Source organism: Strigops habroptila, chromosome 4, assembly GCF_004027225.2.
Source record: "Strigops habroptila isolate Jane chromosome 4, bStrHab1.2.pri, whole genome shotgun sequence".
Taxonomy (NCBI): domain Eukaryota; kingdom Metazoa; phylum Chordata; class Aves; order Psittaciformes; family Psittacidae; genus Strigops; species Strigops habroptila.
In genome coordinates this window covers 61,307,362-61,327,943 of record NC_046358.1, presented here as the reverse complement: position 1 = coordinate 61,327,943, position 20,582 = coordinate 61,307,362, and the positions used below count along the sequence as shown (strand labels likewise).

Below are 20,582 nucleotides of genomic sequence, written 5' to 3'. Positions count from 1 at the left end.
AATCAGCTGGGAGTAGAGGAAGTTTGAACTTTCATAAGGTCACAGGTATTCACATCACCTCCAGCAATATCAAAGTTTCAAACTTAAGAAGAACTTTAAATCATTCCCATCTTTTCTTTTCAGTTCAGAGGCTTCCTTCTTGAGCTATGATAAGAACTAATCTCAGTGCTGGACAAAAGAATAAAGTCTGCAAGTTCTCATCTATCCCTACTAAGGTCTATTTAAGTGCCTCCTACTTTGGTACAAGCAACAAATGTAATTGCTTCATGGCCTGCGGGTGTTCAGTTAACAAAAGAAGCTTTTGTGAATAAACCACAGGTGTTACCTTTCTTGATTAAAGTGAAATATGATGAAAGAATCTACAATATCAAATGACAAATTTACTAAATACTGATTAAATTGCCTTATTTAAGTAAATTGCATCTAGTTAGGATAAAATATACACCATAGAAATGCAGGAGTTTGTTTTATCACTCTATACTTAAAGTCTCACATAACTATTCCTTAATCCTTTATTTATTAATTCAGAACCAAGAGTGAATAATGCTTAACAGATACGCCTTTTTAATGATCCAGTTGCTCTAGGCACCATTTCTGTAGGCTTATCACAAATGTTGTTCATATTAAGGTTACCCACATACATAAAACACAACAACATTAATTATCTCAATACCTTCAAAATCAACATAAACATTTACCTTTCCTTTTTTTTTGTGCTGGAAAAAAGCTATGAAATGGTAGCAACCACACTGGAACTTTAACAGTATAGCAGATCTTTAATCAATATCTCTTAAGTATCACTAAGAGGCTGAATTACCTAGAATGTAATACTTTTTGAAAGAATATAACAAAATTAATTTACCTTGAATTCATGGGTACTTCCAAACAGTTTAGCATTTTCCGTTTCCTTATTAAGCAGTTAAAGCTGCCTATGAATAAGATATAATGTACTTGGCCCAGTTTGTTTGAATATATGTATTAAAAAGAATACATTATGACCTTGGTGCAGATTATTATGAGAAAAGATGACAACGAAACATTAACAGGCTTTTATACCGAAATTAAATTCACTGTGATAAAATATTTATTAATTCATTCTCTACTTTAAGTCACTGGTTGTTTTAACAGAAAAGTTATAGAAAGGTAAGATGTGAAGACTTGTCTGCCTTCAAGTTTTGAAATGAATTATTAACTATTAAAATCATGGAACCTTCAGTGGTAGCAATGTTAACTCATACTACAAGGAAACAACAGTATATTATCTTGGATTTGAATCTGTAAGACAGTTTTCTCTATCGTGCAGGCCTATCAGTTGAGTTCTGTTCTACAGTAACAATTTGAGGAAGCTGTGACAGCCATCTCTCAAAGCGTTCATTGGTTATTTGAATATAGTTTGGAGCTTACTTACTTGGAATGTAACAGGTGTGATCACTGCACTCACTGCTTTATGGGAAAGGTCCCCGAATTCTCACATCAGAAATATCTATGCCAGTCAAATGACAAAAAGATATCCTTTCTCCCAGTATCCCTTTCTGGCTGTTGGAAAAGTTTCCAACTGTCTGAAGTAACAAACACCTGCATACGTTGTTTACTTGACTTATATAAATACTCTAATTTAATATTCAGATCTAGATCATATTGTTAAATATGCTGATGTAAATCAACCTGAAAAGCTATATATCAAAGTTTTAAAATCTCTAGCTGCAACCCTAAATTTAAATTACTATCATTTCTTTTCTAAAATTATTGTCAGTTAAAATTAAAACTAATTTAAAATTAATAGAATTACTAAAAACTACAGAATTTGCACAGAATTTGCACACACTTTGTACAACCTCTTTCTCTGCATTAAAATAATGGTTCTTTTTTGAAAACAAAGTCACTTTGCTTTAAATACTGAAAAATTATTTAAGCTTTTTAATCCATGGCAGTTTTGAATTTCTCATATTTTATAGATGCTCACAGGCCAAAACTTTCAAAAATAAATCTCCCAGCTACATTTAGAAACTCCTGAAAAAAAATCATAAAGTTTCTGTGATTCATCAGTCCAGATTATTATCAGCTTTATTGATTTATAGAAGATCTGTGGTTTTTAAGAAAATATTGATGATAAATCCAGCAAAGATTACATAGCAGTCTGCATAAACTTCTCTCACAGTAACCATTAAGAAGGATTTGATTCTTCTTTTCTCCAGAAAACACATGCATGTAACAGGGCATCCAAAGTACAACACACACACAGGTTCAAACCCTACTAGAACTTACTGGTTACAACACAAAACCCATTACCATCATTGGTAGGATCTGGACAAAGACCAGTCCACCTGAGCAGAAGAAACCCTGGAAATACTGGGGAGTAGATTGATAAACTTTGTGTTTCTTTTCCCTGGAATAATTTAGTTTTGACATATCAGAATTTTGATTTAAATTATGTTTCAGACAATTCAAGAATGGCTTTAGTCATGAACTCTCTGTACTGGGATGTAGAAGAATCTGCAAACTAAACAAATACACCTACTCAGTTCTCCTTTCCCATCAGACACTTAACATACCTGCTGCTTAAAATTATGGCATAGCTTTCTCTCAAACGTCTAGAACACTTGAACTAAGGAGAAGAAGAAAGATGAAGACATTTCCTTTCTCCTGACTAGCAACTATTAAAACTTAGATGACTAAACCATGAGTGTAAATGAGCTATTAAGATACAAAAGAAAAAGAACTAGTGTTCTGAGAATGTTATTTTTAATTGCTGTTTAGGATATTTTAAAGAGACCGTCCAATGATATTGAGCATTCTGAAGTATCAAACCACTTTTCAGTGTCCAAAATCTGTAGTAGTGTCTAGTGATGAAGATATTGTGTTGTCTACATTAACATTATGTTATTCTTAGTACCCGGTATTCTTACTGCATTTGACAAGGACTGTTCAAGAGTTAATAGCGCGGCGTAAGACCCCTTCTTTGGTCTGCAAACACAGTAAGATGCATTATCTTCGGAATTATGTTAGCTCTAGAGTTAACCACAGGATGAAGAGATGCCATCTCCGCAATGAACCTCCTTTTAGCACAAGGTAAACATACTTCCCCCACATCAGCCAGTCGCACAGCATTAGTGCTGCGCTGTGATTGATTGCCAGCAGAGTGTTGCTGAGATATGGATTTGTATCTCAGCTTTTTATCACCATGACTTGCAAAAGGCAGTTCCTTATTTACAGACTCTAGCTGTATTAAGTGACATTATTAGGTCCTACTTTTGTTTAAGTGACACAAAGGCTTAGCATATCGGTGGTTTATGACATACAAGCTGTTTTAATCTGATGACTTACCCCTCACTTTTTCAATTTGTAAATAGGAGCTGCAGCACAAGAACATATGGTACTAAAGAAATTAAAGCTAAGGTAAATGGCATTAAAACAAATTCAAATAGAACAATAGGATACTCAATCTGAATTATAAATCTGGATCTGTATTATTAAGACTTTTAAGAACAGGAAATAAAAACCTATATGTGAAAATTAACCTTTCTGTTGTTATTGTTAAAGACCATTTCAGGGGTTTACTCTGATTGAGTAATTTCCTTATTAACCGTCATTACTTAGATCTTATAGTTAAATGAATACATCAGTAAACATATTTTTAATAATTATAACTATGTCTGAATACCGCATTACTAAAAATTAGTTGTTTACTTTTTTAACTTTGGGGTTCATACCACATTGCTTCTGATACAGTAAAAATATGTTATGCATTCTTAGATGTTTATTAAACACATTTGCTTATATCTGTAAACACCGTAATTGAGCGTGCACCCAAAAAAGAGCCCAGCAAAACTTCCAGCCCAATGCTCATACTCCATATCAAGTATCAATTGAAACTGAATTGAAAGAAAAACTAAATTTCATAACAGCTTACTCAAAAAAGGAATTTCATTATACTTTTCATGTAAATAGGAACGTTTCCCTCATGATTATTCTGCAGATAAGCTCCAGCCTCTAGCACATGAAGCATCATGTACAATAAAGGGCCCAAAGTAAAGACATTCCCTCTGTACTTTAATTTAAGCATATGCTTAATTTATACCAATCAATTTGATATGTGGGATTAGTTCCATCAGCTTGTAATCGATGAACTTCAAAGACAGTTTTTTGGTACAGCCTTACACTTAGTGCACGCTGACAAAAATAATTTTTCTCATATGCTGTATTACTTCAGCTAAGTATAGTGGCAAAAGTATTTTTATACCACTATAAAGACTTTCACATAACTGCCACTGCTATCCTGCATTGCTGCTTAACTGAAATACCTCTTTTGAGAACAACTTGTTTAGTTTATGTATGCTTTTATTTTTCATTTTTATTACAGCTTGGAAGGTTTGTTCATTGTGGGTTTTGTCTGTTTGGTTTTTAATCTACTTGGTTATTCGCAGCAACAAAGTATCTCATCTGTGTAATTTCACAAAAAGCAAATTGTAAACAGAGTTCTTCATTCTCCTATCTATATATAAGCCATCCTGAGCAGCATAGTCATGAATGAAACAGGATTGGAAACAAAATCTGATTTTAACATTCTCTTAGGCTTCTGAAGAAGAATCACATATGATAGTGCTTCTGAACAAAAAAAATCCCGAACTTAAAATCTGTAAAATATGTTTAAACTGATGTGACTAAGTAATTAGTGTGCCTACACTAATGCAGACTAAGCATAATTCCTACGAACATGACTGTAAGGATTCTTCTTCTGCGGTAAGAATTGAAGCAGCTGCTTAGACCTGGTTTCACTCTCAGCTGCATTAGGTAGGCTGTACTGCCATTATTCTGACATCTCCAGGAACTGGCCACCTCCTAATGCCTGACCATTAAGTTGGCAAGCACTAGCGAGGAATGAAGCAGAGGTTTGAACTACCTAATCGGTAATATTTCTGACACCTGATACTTTGTATTTACTGTACCATACTAAGTTTGCAAACATGAGAGTATCACTCCTCTAAACAGGAGACAAGTCAGTCAAGGAAATCTGAGCAGTTCACTGTAATAAGAACAACCCATCCTCTGACCTTGCACACTCTGGAGTCACTGCATTCAAGTATGACTCAGAGATTTCTCACTTGTGATACCCCAGCCAAGGCCTTTCCCCAGTTTTTTGAAAAAAAACAATATTTTTTTTCAAAAACCCAACTCAGGTTAATTTTTCTCAAGAAAGTAGCAACAAAACAAACAGCCAGTTTTCTGTGCATCAGCTGCTGCTATTTGCTTTGAAGAATCTTGTGTTTGAATTAACAGAAAAAGCACATAGAGCAGTGATTCACTAAAGCAAGGAATCTGAGTAGGCAATTACCTTTTTCCCCACTCTGACAAGAACCATTTACTCAGTGAATAATCCAGCATAAATTACGAGCACAAAGTGCAGATACCCACATTGAGAATATATTCTTACTCTGTAAAGGAAGTGTCTCCTGAACAGATGGAAAGATATACCTCTTCAACTACCAGTAAGACAGGTATGCACTAACAAATGAAACCATTTCCATTTAGTGCATTTCTCCCCCTAGATACAAGTAACAATGTAAGAACTAAGAAAGTTTGCATGTCACTTGGCTGTATTTCCACACATTAGCCTTTATGAAAAACATTAGCCTTTATGAAAAACGTACACAGGAAAATAGGACATGGACTCTGCATTCCTCATCCTCTCACATTTTGTATTAAACTTGGAAGGCAAGAAATCTTGCTCCTAGGGCAGAAACTGTTCTGCTGGATGTTCATTTGATCCCCTCAGGGTTTACAGAAAGGCTGATATCCTGTCAAGTACAAATCTTTCCCAAACTTCCTTTTCAAGACTAAGACAAGTGAGGAATGAGATGCTCGGAGAAACTCAGTTTGTGTACACAGAATTCAGGCTTACCATTTCAGGTCATTCTGCTCTAGAAAGTTCATATTTCAACTAATATAGTACTTCCATGGGAGCTAGAAAGTGTCTTCAACTTGTTAAGAAAGGTGGGTTGGGTTCTTTGGGGGATTTTGGGGTTGGTTGGTTGGGGTTTTTTTGGGTTTGGTTTGGTTTTTTTTGCCTTGGTTAAAAGGTTAACACAATTTGATTTATGGAAAAACTAAACACTGACCTCCTCTTCAAAACATGATAGAGAATTACTTACTTCTTTCTGCCCATGAGTGACATAAGTATAAACAGGAGCTCTAACAGTGCTGGCACTTGGTCAGAGGGCAGATTATAGGCAGGTGCCTGAAATGTCTTGCCTCAACACTGGAGCGGAAGAAACAAATTCAACCCCTCAGAACAGGCTATGAATCGTTTCCTTGCTTTATGGTCCTAGGTCATGACTAAAATCCAGACACCGAATCTAGATGCAATGTTGACAAGAGAATTTCACCATTGATTTTAGTAAGGACAGACACCAGTTCCTTAATACCAATGAAGCTGTAAAGACAGTCAGCTCTTAAAGGATCTCTCACAAACAGTAGCTGGCTGCAACGAGTGTTCCATAAAATTCTCTACCTTCACAGCACAGGACTCCAGCTATGGACCAGATGCTAATTCTTTTTACTATAATTGTAAGGATGAAGTGGATATGAAAGAAAGATATTCTGTTGCCTTTTCAAGATTCAAAACACCCATGCAAAGTCTGATGTCTCCATAAGGTGCTGAACAGAGGTAATGGTCAAACATGCTTTGGGGGAAAAACACCTACATTTTTCTGTGATCATGATTTCTGGTGATTTTTCTACTGATAACCTAAAAAGTTGTTGAAAACATTTTATCACAAATCTTAGCAAACTTCTGTTAAGTCTATCTGCATAAGGACAAGTAAGCATTAAGAATATTCTTTCATTTTTATTTCATTGTGTTACCTGACTTTTTGGACAAGTTAGGAAAATTACTACTTTTCCAACCATACTCATGAAAAATTAAATATAGTTACATTGAAATACAGAGATACACTAAAGTATAATTTCAAAAGCAAAATCCTCAAAACTATCGCAGAGGCAAAATCTTCACCTAGTGTTTAAAAATACAGAAAGTTTTGCCTTAAGACCAAGTCCTTGAGTCTACCATTGGTACTGCATTTTATGCAGAGAGCTTGAGCATATTTTTCCAGGGAAGAAGACCTAAGCAAACAGCAGAGCAAAACCATCATTTGCCTACACTTCCCACAGAGACAGAAGACACTGAGAAAGACAGCTTGCCACAAACAGAGTTTAAAAATCACAACATTTTACCGTACATACACAGGAAAGAATAATTTATTAATGTCATACTTTATGATTTATGATGATACTCAAATATTGCAAATCTTTTACAGACTACCAGGCCTACTTAAGTAATCGTTACTTTACAAAGCAAAAAACTAATACTTACATAGCTGTGACTCTTAAGGAAATCTGAAGGGTTGCTTGTGCAGACTTTATCCCCTTCCAAGCCAATTACTCTTTTACAGATATTTGATTTGGGATCATTTGGGCTTTTCACAATTACAATATCTCCTCTGAGAGGAAAAAACAGAAACAAAAATAAACAGAAGAACTCTAAGTACAAACTATTTCACTGAATACATGTGTATACTCAAAAAATATTCATGTATACATTAAAGATACTTCCTTCTGCTGAAAATTCATGTCTACAATTTTGGTTTCCTCAGTTCTACTCTGGGTGTAATTTTACACATAGTTTTTAAAGCACATTTGGAAAGATTCTTTCTTACTTAGATCATATATGAAACATTTAAGACTAGATTTTAATTGACAATGCTCTAATTAAATGAATACCACTTAACCTGATCCTGTTGCTACATAAATATGGAACAGAACAGATTCTATGTTCATAAATGTTACTGACCAAACATTAATCTTTGAGTGGAACTCCAAATGTCTAATCTGAGTTTCTAAGACCTCATATTACTTTTGCCTCCTGATTATATACATTAGATTGTACAGTGAAACAGACCCAAACAAAATGGGCGAGGGCCTTGAGCCTACTGTGCTTTACAGTAATAAAGGTGCATTTGATCACTGTCCTAACCACCCAGCTGAGTACAGCAATACCTACAGCTTGGCTTGCAAGTAAGACAAAACTGCTTAGAAAGAAGTTACAGTCACACAATAGAACTGTTTAAAGAAAAAAAAAAAAAAATCAATTTTTTGGACAAAGCTGTAAAAGTGACATTGACTACATCCAAAATGAATTCCAACAAGTTGTCTGATGGGCTGTATGTGATGACCACCTTAACTTCCATCAGACACAGAGAGAGATTTATGAAAACTTACAATTCATAAGCAGAGGAATATATGAAAAATAAAGGACAGACAGAATGTGGTTATTGACAAGCTCTGGCAAATGGAATGTAAAGTCCAGTCTCAACAAAGGAGCATACTTTCGAATGCAATAAAAGTGGCGGCTAAGGTTCTCCGAAAAGACAATATCACAATTTTGAATGGTTGGTTCCATTGAAGGTCCAGAACACTGCAAATTAAAAGTGAGACAAAAATTACTATTTCCAATTACTTTTAGCTAAAATACATTAACATTCAAATTATTTGCTAATAAATTAGACAAGATGCAATATAAAGACCAACTGAAAAAGTGATGTCCTCCAAGGAACATGATACATTTAAAAGATGAGGACAGCTTCCAGAGCACCTCTAAGTCTGTTACAGCTTTGTATGTGCTCAGGACCGGACCTGAACTGCACTAGGGGCTCCAAGCTCCTACAGATTCATTTCAGCACCTAATCTGCAGAAATTAGTAGGAGCAGTACTCGAAGCTCTGCTCTGTTCTTTTTTACAGAGCCTTCAGAACCACAGAAGCTGCAAGAGCAGCTCACAGCCAAACTCCACTATGTCTAGGAGCAGTATCTGCTAGTTTAGAACCTGGGGAGGAACAGCAGGAAACATAAAACATACAGAGATCTGCCCAGACTTAGAAGCAAGTGCATTTCCTACTCTGCTGTAGTGAGACCCCACCTGGAGTACTACATTCAAATCTGGGGCCCCAACACAAGAGGGACATGGAGCTGTTGGAGCAAGTCCAGAGGAGGCCATAGAGATGCTTGGAAGGCTGGAGCACCTCTGCTATGGAGACAGGCTGAGAGAGCTGGGCTTGTTCAGCCTGGAGAAGAGAAGGCTCCAGGGAGACCTTAGAGCAGCTTCCAGTGCCTAAAGGCGCTGACAAGAAATCTGGAGAGGGGCTTTTGACAACGGCCTGTAGTGACACGACAAGGGGGAATGGCTTTAAACTGACAGTGGGGAGATCAAGACGAGACATCAGGAAGAAGTTCTTTATTGTGAGGGTGCTGAGGCACTGGCACAGGTTGCCCAGAGAAGCCAGATTGGATGGGCTTGGAGCAGCCTGGTTTAGTGGGAGATGTCTCTGCCTGTGGCAGGGGGTTGGAACTGGAAGAGCTTTAAGGTCCCTTCCAACCCAAACCATTCTGTGATTCTATGAGTGACTCTCTGGAAGAATGCTTACTCTCTGAAAAATGCTTAATCATAGTTTCCCATTTGATTCAGTGGTGCCTCAAGCAGTAACTTAGCAAAAAATAAAAACACTTAAAGGAGAAATAACTTTCCTAAAGGCTGGACCTGCCTTCAAAAAAAAAAAAAAAAAAAGGCATTTATTAAACACTCTTTGGAAAAGCTTTGAAGAAAATGAAGAAACCTAAAATATTTGCATTACCACATATAACGGTATCTGTCTTACAGTTTTATTTTCTTTTAAATGTCATGAAAATGAAAAGTTACCACAACAATTCCTCCAAGGTACTCAAAGGCACAATGTGCTATGCAGCCATATTGCACAGTATACCCAAGAAACCGAAAAGTTTTTCCTAGGACATTTCGAAGCATGGTATAGTGTTACGTCGTTCAGCTGGTTCTGGTCTACAGTAAAACAGAAAAATGTCATTCATTTGGTAACAAACAACATTTACAAAACTATCTTCTGTATCTCACAATTGACAGACAATATTTAACAAAACAAAAATAACAATGAATAAAACCAACAAATAATCAGATGTATCTCAGAAGATGAATACGGTTTAAACTCAAATGCCATCAAGAAGTCTTTCATTTCCTACACAGACCCTTCCAAGTGTACAATCAATGGACCCCTCTCACCAGCTTATTAGTGAGATTCAGTTGAAGAGGACCTGAAACAAAAAATAACCTTTGCCAAACTAGAGAAGCTAATGGGAGAGAATGGTGTTAGTGCTCTCTGCTGACTCAGCTGGGCTTCTTTTAGTCAAAATAGCAGACAGGCTTATCTGCCACACATCAAAATATCTGCAACAGTTCCACAAACACCCTCCCCTCCACTAGGTTTGGCTGAATGTAATGTGGAAAACTCTAATTGTACCTTTAAGTGCAGGATTTCCCTTCCTGACTGGACCACGTACTGTAACGCAGATACAGTTATTTATTAGATAACACTCAACAGAGTTGTTTTAATCACGTGAAGACAGTGAGACAGTGCAACTCAAATCACTGTCTTCAAGCATTAGCATTTAAAACTGAAGACTCAACAGCAAAACTGAGAAGCATTGAACCACTTGAGGTGATTTGAAAGACATTTCACAATGGAAATTGCATTCACAGTAAACTGAAGTAATCAAGTAGTCAACCAAAACTTTAAAAGCAACCTGGCAATCAATCAAATGAAAAAAGGCTTTAAGACCTAAACAAAATTAAGAGAGTCCTGAATGGCTAGCATAAGTAAGACTATTCTAGGAATAGAATACAATTGCGGATTCTGAAGGTTTTACAAACCTTTCATTTGACTAGACTTCCATTACCAAAATGCTTGGCATTAGAACCTTCTGTTCTCAGCTACAATACAGTGGCGTAAATTCTGCAGCACATAAGACTCTATAAATATCTTGGCCCCCATCCCCCAAATATTTAAGTCAAATAGATGTAATTCCTGCAATGCTAATCTGTTTCCTTACTCCATTTTTAAGATATTTATAAATATATATTTCTCTTAAGTGAAACACACACATACTGAGTATAACTAAAGCAAGTTTTACATTCTGCAAGAAACATGTCCCCCTTAAACTGAGTATCAGCTTTATGATGAACTAAAACAACAGCAAGATTTCCCTCATTTAAGATGCTTGCTAAATAAATGCAGATAGGTAAAAAAAAATAAAAATAAAAAATGCTGTGTGCACAATATGCCGTTCTTAATAATGAAGTAAAGACCCCCCCACTCTCAGAAGTTAATGGGAACTTTGCCTGAATACAGTCAAAAGTAGCTTTTGTTCTTTGCATTTAGTACTTATTTATAAACAAAAAAAACGAAAAGACTGCAGTGCTCTCTACCCAGCTCACTTCCCTATTCCAAAAAATTTAACATAAAATATCTCCAGAATAAATCCATCAAACCAATCTGTAATTCGTCATCCCTCACATTAGCTAACAAGCTTCACAGTAATGACCCTAAAATACAAAAGAAAACAAAAGTCCTGAAATGTTTCATTAGCACATGCAGCGCCCAGCATACTGCAGCACACCATGTAGAAACTAAACCAGCTTCAACATAAGCAAAACGCTCTTTCAGCAGAATTTATTCTGGAAAACCAGAAGAGCGGTTGCTCTTTTCAACCCAGTAGGCTATGAAAAGCATAGACCAACTCCTTGCTCTCAGGGCCTGAAACATTGTGAGCCCAGAAACATATTCCAGGTGATAAAAGGAAGATGAAGTGACAACAGATCAATCCCAATTGCATAGCTAGCATGAATTAATGACCACAACTATCTTGAGAGAAGTCGATCATCAATACTTCCTAACAGTACTTGCTAGAAAGGCCACCTTGCATCACTTCTCAGTTGAGGCAGACAAATACTGCACAACCATCCTGTATTTCAGGTCCATGCTACTCAGAAACCTTATATTAATACATTAAGAGAGTACAGAATTCAGGCATCTGTAGATATTATAGGTCAAAAGGAATTGTAGAAACTTTGCATTACACTGACTAGAGGTAAGTAGTGTTGATTGTAGCAAATGGAATGGTAACAGACATGAGAGAAAACGTAAACCTCTCATGCCAACAGCTATAACTAAAATATTTTTTATTATGAAGAAACCAAAACCAATGGCTATATGTCTCTGAAAATGAGTTTCAAACTGATGGCAACTGATTTCCCGTTAGACTCTGGATGACATGTACCTCCCAATAGTTACAACTGAACACATTTGTTTCTCTCTGATGTCTCTGAGTAACTCTGAATGAGGAGCGATAGATTTGTAAATAATTCAAGGAAACACAAGGTTCAGAGTGAACTTCACCTGCTGCTAGAGCGGCCATTGGATAAAAGTCACCATGACAATAGAACATGAGTGATTAGGTTTCAAATTTGGGACCAAATAGGTCCCAGTTCTCTTAAAATAAACTCTTAACCTCCAAGATGTGTATTTCACTAGCCCCAGTTAATAAATGTGGCACAATGGATTTTTTTTTTTTCTCTTTTTAAGGCTCAGGCTTATTAGATATTCATGATAATGATGAAACAGTTTAGCTCTTATATAAGGCTTTGGGTTTTTTTACTCAAGAAAGTTAATTTCCAATTATGGCATATACATATATATACACACACACCCCCCTAGATTATAAAGTTTGAACCTAAAAAGATAACTTTTGAGGATTGGGGGTTTGTTTCTAACATTAAGGCCCTAGACATCTAATGTGCATTCCATAGAGTAACTACAAGTATGAAAGTTTCCATATAGTTTTAAGTAACAACTTCTAGATAATAAGTAAATGGTTGTCCAGAGTAAGCCCAGTCAAAAAACCAAACCCAAACAACGTTTATTTTTAAAAATAACAGTTTATCTTACAATTGCTCTAGCTTAAGCATCAGTAAATATAATTCTGTTCCCACAGAAAACTATTCATCAGTACACTTTTAAAAACAATGCCATATTGTTGATCACAAAAGGTAAAGGGCTGAATGTTTTTCCACATCACACAATTTTAATACAAAGTGCTGCCAGCAGGCAACACCACCAGATACAGCATAAGACCATTAAGCACAATAAAACAAATGATTTAAGTCACAGGCCCCTTGAAAACTTAATGGATCTGTTGTATAAACATCTTTATCGCAGAACTAACAGCATAAAACCTATTGTAATTACTTTCAGGTACTACCTACTATCATATAGTAGGTAGCTGAAAACATTATACTGAAATAGACACACTTTTTATACCAAACACTGATTAAAAAAGGTTATGCATCCATATTTATCATGCAGAATACAATTTGGTTATTTTACAAGAACTGTACAGTTTATCTCCTGCAGCAAATAAAATGTAAAATGTAATTACTATTATCTTCTGTTCCCTTTGGCTTCCATAGCCTATGCCTTCATCATTTCGGTTTTTTTGTTTGTTTGTTTATAAAATTAATCACAGCTAGCAGGGTGGAAATCACTCTGAGCCTCATGAATGACATCCAAGAGACGGGAAAGGATTAGTTCTCAGTTGCTGCCAGTTATAGCGCCAGGTGGCTTTTTCTGCAGTGAAGGTGTTACCAATAATCCCATTACATTGGTACTAAATCTTGCAGACATCAAAATTATCACCAAGGTTCCTTTTCATCCCATCCTTTCCAAATGACTGGAAGTCGCTTCACCTGAAAGAAGTCAAAGCCACATGCAGCTGCTGTTTTAGCAGCCAGCAGACTCCCTGAGAATGCCAATCGTGATCCAATTTCGCTGTGCTGGTGGCCCCCTATTCCCTGTCCAATAATACATCTGTTAAAAAATCCTACAGCTACAAATCAAGTTTAATCCTACCAGGGACCTCATGTTGGTCTTGTCTTCCAAAAAGGCAGCAGGTTTTGCCATCTATCTCTGCTAGTGTCTGGGGAATACTCTTTAAATCCCAGCCCTACTTAGAAGAATAAGCTAAGGATCACAAAACATGACCTCAAAAACCCTGATATGACTATATTCTGACCCAGAGGCATTCATTCTAGGTGAAGATTAGAACTTTGCATAATAAGATTACACAGCAAGTGAATGATATCAAGGGACTATCCATATGCAGCCGCCTGGTTTTCTATAGACAGCCTGTGCTCTGCAATATGCAGTGCAGACGAAACAGAGCTCAGTCTTTCTAGCTGAAATAAAATAGATTCACATAAATTAGTTGGCCATTTCCAGATTCCTAAATCCCCTATTACATCTTTTATTGACAGCTCCTGTGAGGATAGCACAAATGGTACTCTCTTTGTATTCTTTGCTTCTGTACCAATCACACACAGAGGGAAATGTACATAGGTTGTCTAGAAATTAGCATCTTGTTTGCTGTAATCTTGGATTACAATTAACTGTGTACATAATAAAATTAGGAAATCAATGAGCAGATTTATTACTCCCAGGTAACCAATGGCATTTTGTAACAGTTCAACACATGATGCCAAAATTTTAATTTCAGGAAAATCAAAGTTGTAGCCAATAAAAGTGTGGCTAAACAAATTATTCGATATTAAATGGATTTTCACTACAATAAAAAAAAAAAAATCAGTCAAACTTTCTTTATAAACACTTTCTAATTCTGAATTTTCACTGAATATTCAGTAATTATCAGTTTTGCCTTAGCTAACAAACTCCTCTTCTAACATTCTCCACTTCTAACCAGACACCATTTTTCAAACAAGGTAATCCTGTAATTTGCACCATCTACTTCTAAAGAGGTACTCCAAGATTATTACTTTAAAAAAATCCAAAAACTCAAACCAAAGGAAAACATCACACACCGACTAGGCCATTAAAATAACTATGTTTGAGCTGGTTTTTATGTTAAGTTACTCTCTTAAAACTTCTGGATGAAGTTAATGTTACATGCGCTAGAATAGCGAAGAGTGCATATCATGCTTCCTGGTAAAGATTCTTCCCATATCAGATATATAACTTAACATAAAATGTTTTAGATATTCTAATAATAATCTGAGGATTCAAAAAAATTTAAAGCAGAACAAGGAACAATTTTCAAAAGGTCTGTCCATGCAGGGGGTCAGGCAGAGCTTGATTTGTATTTCTGGCTGTCGGTTTTCTCTAGAAGAAACACTGGATTCAATTTGGCAAATCGGAAAAAGCTTGCTGATATTCTAAAAGAGAAGATTATTTTTCCACATGATCTCTACTAGACACTGGCAGTTTGTCTCCAACAAGAGCTCCTTCATCTACTGATCTCAAGCTGACAAGGAGCTCAATCCTGTAAACATAAATTCATGTAATGCAATCCTGTGGTGTTAAACAACTGGAGACTACCTACATCAGAACAAGCAGGTTTTCAAAACAGATTTCAAGTAGTTCTCACTGGTTCTATTTACCTTTGGGAAGGAACTCCTAACAATCCCACAACCCTGTATAAAATGTATTAATGGCCAGATGCATTCCAGGGCTTCTATCGTCCTCTGCAGCTCTATACACTCATCTTTGCTGAACAGCAAAATCCAAATAGCTGAGCAGAGGCGTGGTCGTACACAGCAAGTCTGGGCCTCTGAGGGATGCTGAAATAGTCACTTAATGGTTTCCTGTAACAATGTCAAAGTTAGGACAAAAGCAAAAGGTCTGACAGACAGTACAGTCACTTTCCTGGTGACTGAGAAAAATACACTATGTCTGTGTGACAAGGGTCAAATGACGATATTCTGAGCTATACACATTTATCTTACATTTCAAAAAATTCACTTTAACAGATACTTAAACATTTAAAATTAATTTTAATTAATGAAGACAAAGAGTTACAAGTCCAATTTTCACATGAGGCACTTACAATCTATGACCCTTTAAAAGCTGAAGTTGTCCATGGCTCACATGTTCCCTGCACTTCCCAGTGCTGAGGCACCTTCCAGAAATATGCAGTTATTTTTGGAAATACCACTCAAAGCAGTGAATAGAAGAGGGGTGAATAATTCCCCTATGCACTGACACATAAAAAGGCTGTTTACTTAAAATATTTGTCAGTACAGAGATGATTGTTTGCTGGTAAAATAAAAGAAACCCACCAAAACCACCACAAACAGAAAACCAAAAACTCTCCACATCAAACCAACCTATTTATGTACACCATCCTTAAAACTGTTTAGTAAGAAACACAAATGTCTTAATCTTACCCCCAGTGTTAGTCTCAGATTAGAATGCCATCATTGAAGAGTACTCCGTATCAGTTATGAACACAGAAATCACACAGTACAAGATCTTAACACAAAGAGTTAATCAAACCTATTACTAAGCATTTGAAAAACACAAAGGCAAAACACAAGACCAATTTTAGCACTATCAGAAAATACAACAGTAACAAAGAATCTTTCTGTATGTTCATCCTTACTTCCCAGTTACAAGCATCACCTTCTAATGAAATATCAGATTCATACTCTACTTTAAAAAACTGTGTTAAAAACAGGATAAAGGGAATACACAGACAAAAGTTAGCTCAGAATTTACGATTTCAAGTTACCTGAACAGAAGAAAAATGCAAATTAAATGCTTCTCACTGCTATTACTCTACAAAAATTGACGGCTTTCCTAAACTGTCTTTTAGTTACTTAGTTCTAAATACACATGTACATGGAGTCAACTACTTATTTTTTCATAGCACAAACATATGTAAATTGATGCAGTAAAAATAAACTATAATCAGTACTTTTTTCTCATTGCTCAATAAAATTGTATTAGTTATTTCTGAGCTGGTTTATATATAAAACACAAGTTCTGAAAGTTCTCCTCCCCTTACAGATACAAGTATTAAAAAAAAGTTCCAAACATCAATAGATGAGTGCAATGATATTCAGTCTAAGTTAATCCCCAGACATCCAAATCCATGAATAAAAACTCATCAGTTTTAAATACACTGAGCCTATTAAGCAAGAACAAAAGCATATGCACAAAAGAGCTTTTAATATATTTCAAAGCCCACAAGAGCCATGGTCTCATTAAAATTATAAATTACACAAACATGGAATAAAGATTCAAACTGCAGTGCAGCTAAGCAGATTACAGAAAACCCCGCGTTCCATATGATAACACACCATGGCCCTCCCAGATGGGGGCTTGGAACAAAAAGGCCATCACTGCAGCTAGGGAAAACCTCCTTGTGATCTCTGCTTTCTGTTCAGCAGATGACAGCCAAATAATATGTTGATTATTCTGTTTGTGCTGCTAAGCTTGTAAGATGGAATAAAAGCGATATGATCTATTGTGAACTCAATGCTAATGCGTTGCTCCACTCATAAATAATATACTGAATTTATTCTGAAACTATCTTTTTATCTGAGTTTCAGGTTTTAAATGCATGAACTGAAATAAAAAGCCAGCATAAACTATTATTCAATTTCATGGCTTAAAGTAAAAGCTACAGCTGACAATAATAAGTGAGAAAACTGACTACTTAGTGAATCAAATAAGCAAAGGTGCCTTTCTCAAATTCAGCAAATGATTGTATGCTGAGGTGCAGAGTACCTGCATGACACTGAGCACACTCCAGCCCCGAACTGCATTATCACTGATACTGAACAAATTACCAAAAACGGCCTATACAGCTTAATTCACTACACAACCACCCCAAACCCAAATTAAATGAGGACACAAGTACTTGTAAAAAGAAAAATAGTACAGAAACAATAATTACATAATTTCACTAATACTACATCTTCTTACTTAACTGTTTAAGTTTTCAATAGGGATCAGATTTTATTGCATCTAAGTTTACTAACTTGGCTCTTTCCAAACACACACAATTTGGCTATCCCTTTCTTCTATAATACACTGCCTTTTGAAAAGGAAAAACAGTGACTGGTCATACAGCTCCTTTCACAGACTGATGATCTTCCCACAATTTCATGTTTTTCAATTTCAGCTCTTTTATGCCAGAAATGTTAAAAATTCTATTAAAAAAAAAAAAAAAATCACTGTGGCTTGGCAACAGCATGAAAACATCAAGACCAAACACTGTTGCACACTTCCTGGACCAATGAAAGCACATTGATACAGAGACATGGTAGAAACATGCAGCTCCAAGAGTGTGCAACAGTTTTCTGAGAAACAAAAAAATGTATTTAAAAGAAGCTCAATTACATTTCTTCCTTTGCTAGGGACACACTGACAGCTCTAATTCACAGAAATAACAAAAAAAAAAAAAAAAAAAAAAGGAAACTGAAGAGATATTGGAATCAAGCATATGTAAGTCTTCAGACTTAAAATTCAGATAAATTACTTTCCCAGAATAAGACCCCAACTGCAATGAAATAACACATATGTATTATTTTTATAGAAAACCAAGATAACACCTTGAAATAATTAGCAAGGCTCACATTCACACTAGGAACTACAACCTCACTGTATTGTAAATGGGACAGGCTCGTCGTAAGTTATTCTGCAGTAACCAGTTAAGTCTTGTTATTTCTGTAACTTTGATATTTCAGTTTCCCTCAATCTGTTTCATTTTCTACAACTTTAAATATTAATTTCTTTTTATTCATCTTACACATGTAATCTCACACAAAATGCAAAACAGTACCTGGGGGGAAAAAAATATGGTAGCAACTCAAGCATCTTCTTCTGATACTTTTATATGTCTATTACCAAACATTTTCCACATTCTTACAAAATTCATATAATAAAAAGGTTTCAACAATAAAACAATCTTTTCCAGCTACTGTCACAGCACCAATATCTAACTTAAGTCAACACAAATTCAATGCATTACCGAGTAGATAACTTGGCTTGAGTAGGTAGTAACTTGATTCTCAGACACTGAAGCACAAGGGAGCTAACTTGCGTGGGTAGCCCTACTCCTCAATATATGCCCCCAAAATGGATTTCAGCAAACACAGCAGTTTTGGTATGGAATTGGCAGGCTCAGTGTAGGAGACACAAGAAGCTGAATCCATTGAGAAGAATAACAGAAGTTTGCTAACATACAGCCTGGCTACAAAAAAGCCAGATAGATAGTGTTTCCTGCTTTAATCACAATATTACGCCGAATTTGGAACAATATACATTTTCTTAACTAGCCATTAGTGGATCTGTTTTTTTATATTTAAAGTGAGTTTTTTACTATAATGCTTGCTCGTGTTTTACCTAACTGTATAATTCATATAGCCTAAATTTTAATTCTTCAATACTTAAAGTTCCAAATACTTCTTTTCATCTACCTCTCAATGACATAATTAGCTTACCATTCTAAACAACTTCTTATAACAGTCATATCTTTTGAAAAGCAAGCAAGACTTGTGTCTCTGTGCTCAGAATAGGTGTAGTTACACAGCTCTACAGAATTATTTACAGCAGCACATCTGGGTTCATCCCCCACTCCATGAATGGTCAGGATGCCCTGAAACTAGATGGAAGTCCATCAAATACATGTGAATGTTCCTGTGACTCTGCAGTATCTTGCTCCCGGTGAAACCTGGGCACTGTACACTTTAGTGAAGCCAGTGACCAACGTCATTAATTGTGAAAGCCAGAACTTGCATCATCCTGAGCTGGGTCAGTAACTGCATCACTATTCACAGTGCTATATAAGTTACTACATCTAGCTCAATGTAACACACCTATATACATTTCAGTTCAACCACTGCTCTTCTGCATGTCTTTATCAGACTAAAGATTGAGTAGCTTGTAAATCTAAGACAAAAGAGCAATAAAGGGAGAAAAACTGCTTCTTGGAGGATACTACACTGTCAGAAGTTACTTCCCTGCTGGCAGAGGCTGCATATCTCAGCTAGCATTAACCTACCTGTCTGGAATATCTATGGAAGCCACAATGATCAGAATGCTTCTTTGGCCAGTACACTGGAGGTTAAATATTGTGGTTCTCACCAAGAAGTTACATCCTTACATATAAGCGCATTGGCAAAGATTCCCATCTTTGCAATCATCAAGGTTTTGAGATTTATTTTCAATTAGCCGTCAGTTCATCATTCTACCCCAGAGCAGGAGCTTTCTGAATCTCACCTAGCACACCTGTCGTACTTCAACGGATATCGGAGCCTGTTGTTGAAACCTAAGCTGAAAAACAATGCCAGCAATACAGATTCTACACTTCAGTAGTCTGAAGTCACCTCTAAGGATAAGAATAGTTAACAATAACATTTCCTTTATTTAAGAGGGGAGGTCAGATAGGTGGGGTTGTATAACCACAAGACTTCTGACCCAGATTTTGTTTCCTTGTAATTTCAAAAGCTCCTGCAGAAGTACTTCTTGATGGAACATTACTGTTAAGTTTTGGCTAACATTAGAAGAGAGGGACAATTCTCCATTATGAAAACTTCAAAATATTTAAGCAAGCGGAGACAGACTACAATTTTAAAAGAATTCTGAAAGTGATTGGTTAAACCTTTTCTGGCTACGGGCAGGCCACAAGTGCTTTGCCAAAGCATTTCACAGGTTTCAGGTCTCACAATATTGCAGAGATAATGGACAACTTCTATAGTGCCTCTATAAGTACCTTCTACAGAATCCCACAATGTAGGTGAGGAGCAAACATTGCCTTTATTCCAGCACCTGCTGATACTATAGATTTGTAGTAGGAATTACATGGTTATTTGGAATAATGCCTTTGAAG

At 36.1% G+C, this 20,582-nt stretch overlaps 1 protein-coding gene across 7 annotated transcripts in view; it reads right to left on the bottom strand.

Annotated features, from left to right (window-relative positions):
- IMMP1L (inner mitochondrial membrane peptidase subunit 1) overlaps nucleotides 1–20,582 on the bottom strand; it is a 34,614-nt gene that overhangs the window by 8,673 nt on the left and 5,359 nt on the right. For 4 of the 7 annotated variants that reach the window (XM_030481955.1, XM_030481957.1, XM_030481960.1 and 1 more), the window contains 3 exons: nucleotides 9,748–9,885; nucleotides 8,382–8,470; nucleotides 7,370–7,496 (listed from right to left, as the gene is read on the bottom strand). In XM_030481955.1, coding sequence (XP_030337815.1) covers nucleotides 7,370–7,496; nucleotides 8,382–8,470; nucleotides 9,748–9,852 — 321 coding nt within the window. In that variant the 5' untranslated portion in view covers nucleotides 9,853–9,885. Of the gene's footprint in view, nucleotides 1–7,369; nucleotides 7,497–8,381; nucleotides 8,471–9,747; nucleotides 9,886–15,345; nucleotides 16,247–18,353; nucleotides 19,599–20,582 lie in introns of those variants that run through there. The other 3 variants (XM_030481954.1, XM_030481959.1, XM_030481956.1) reach the window with 3 other exon arrangements.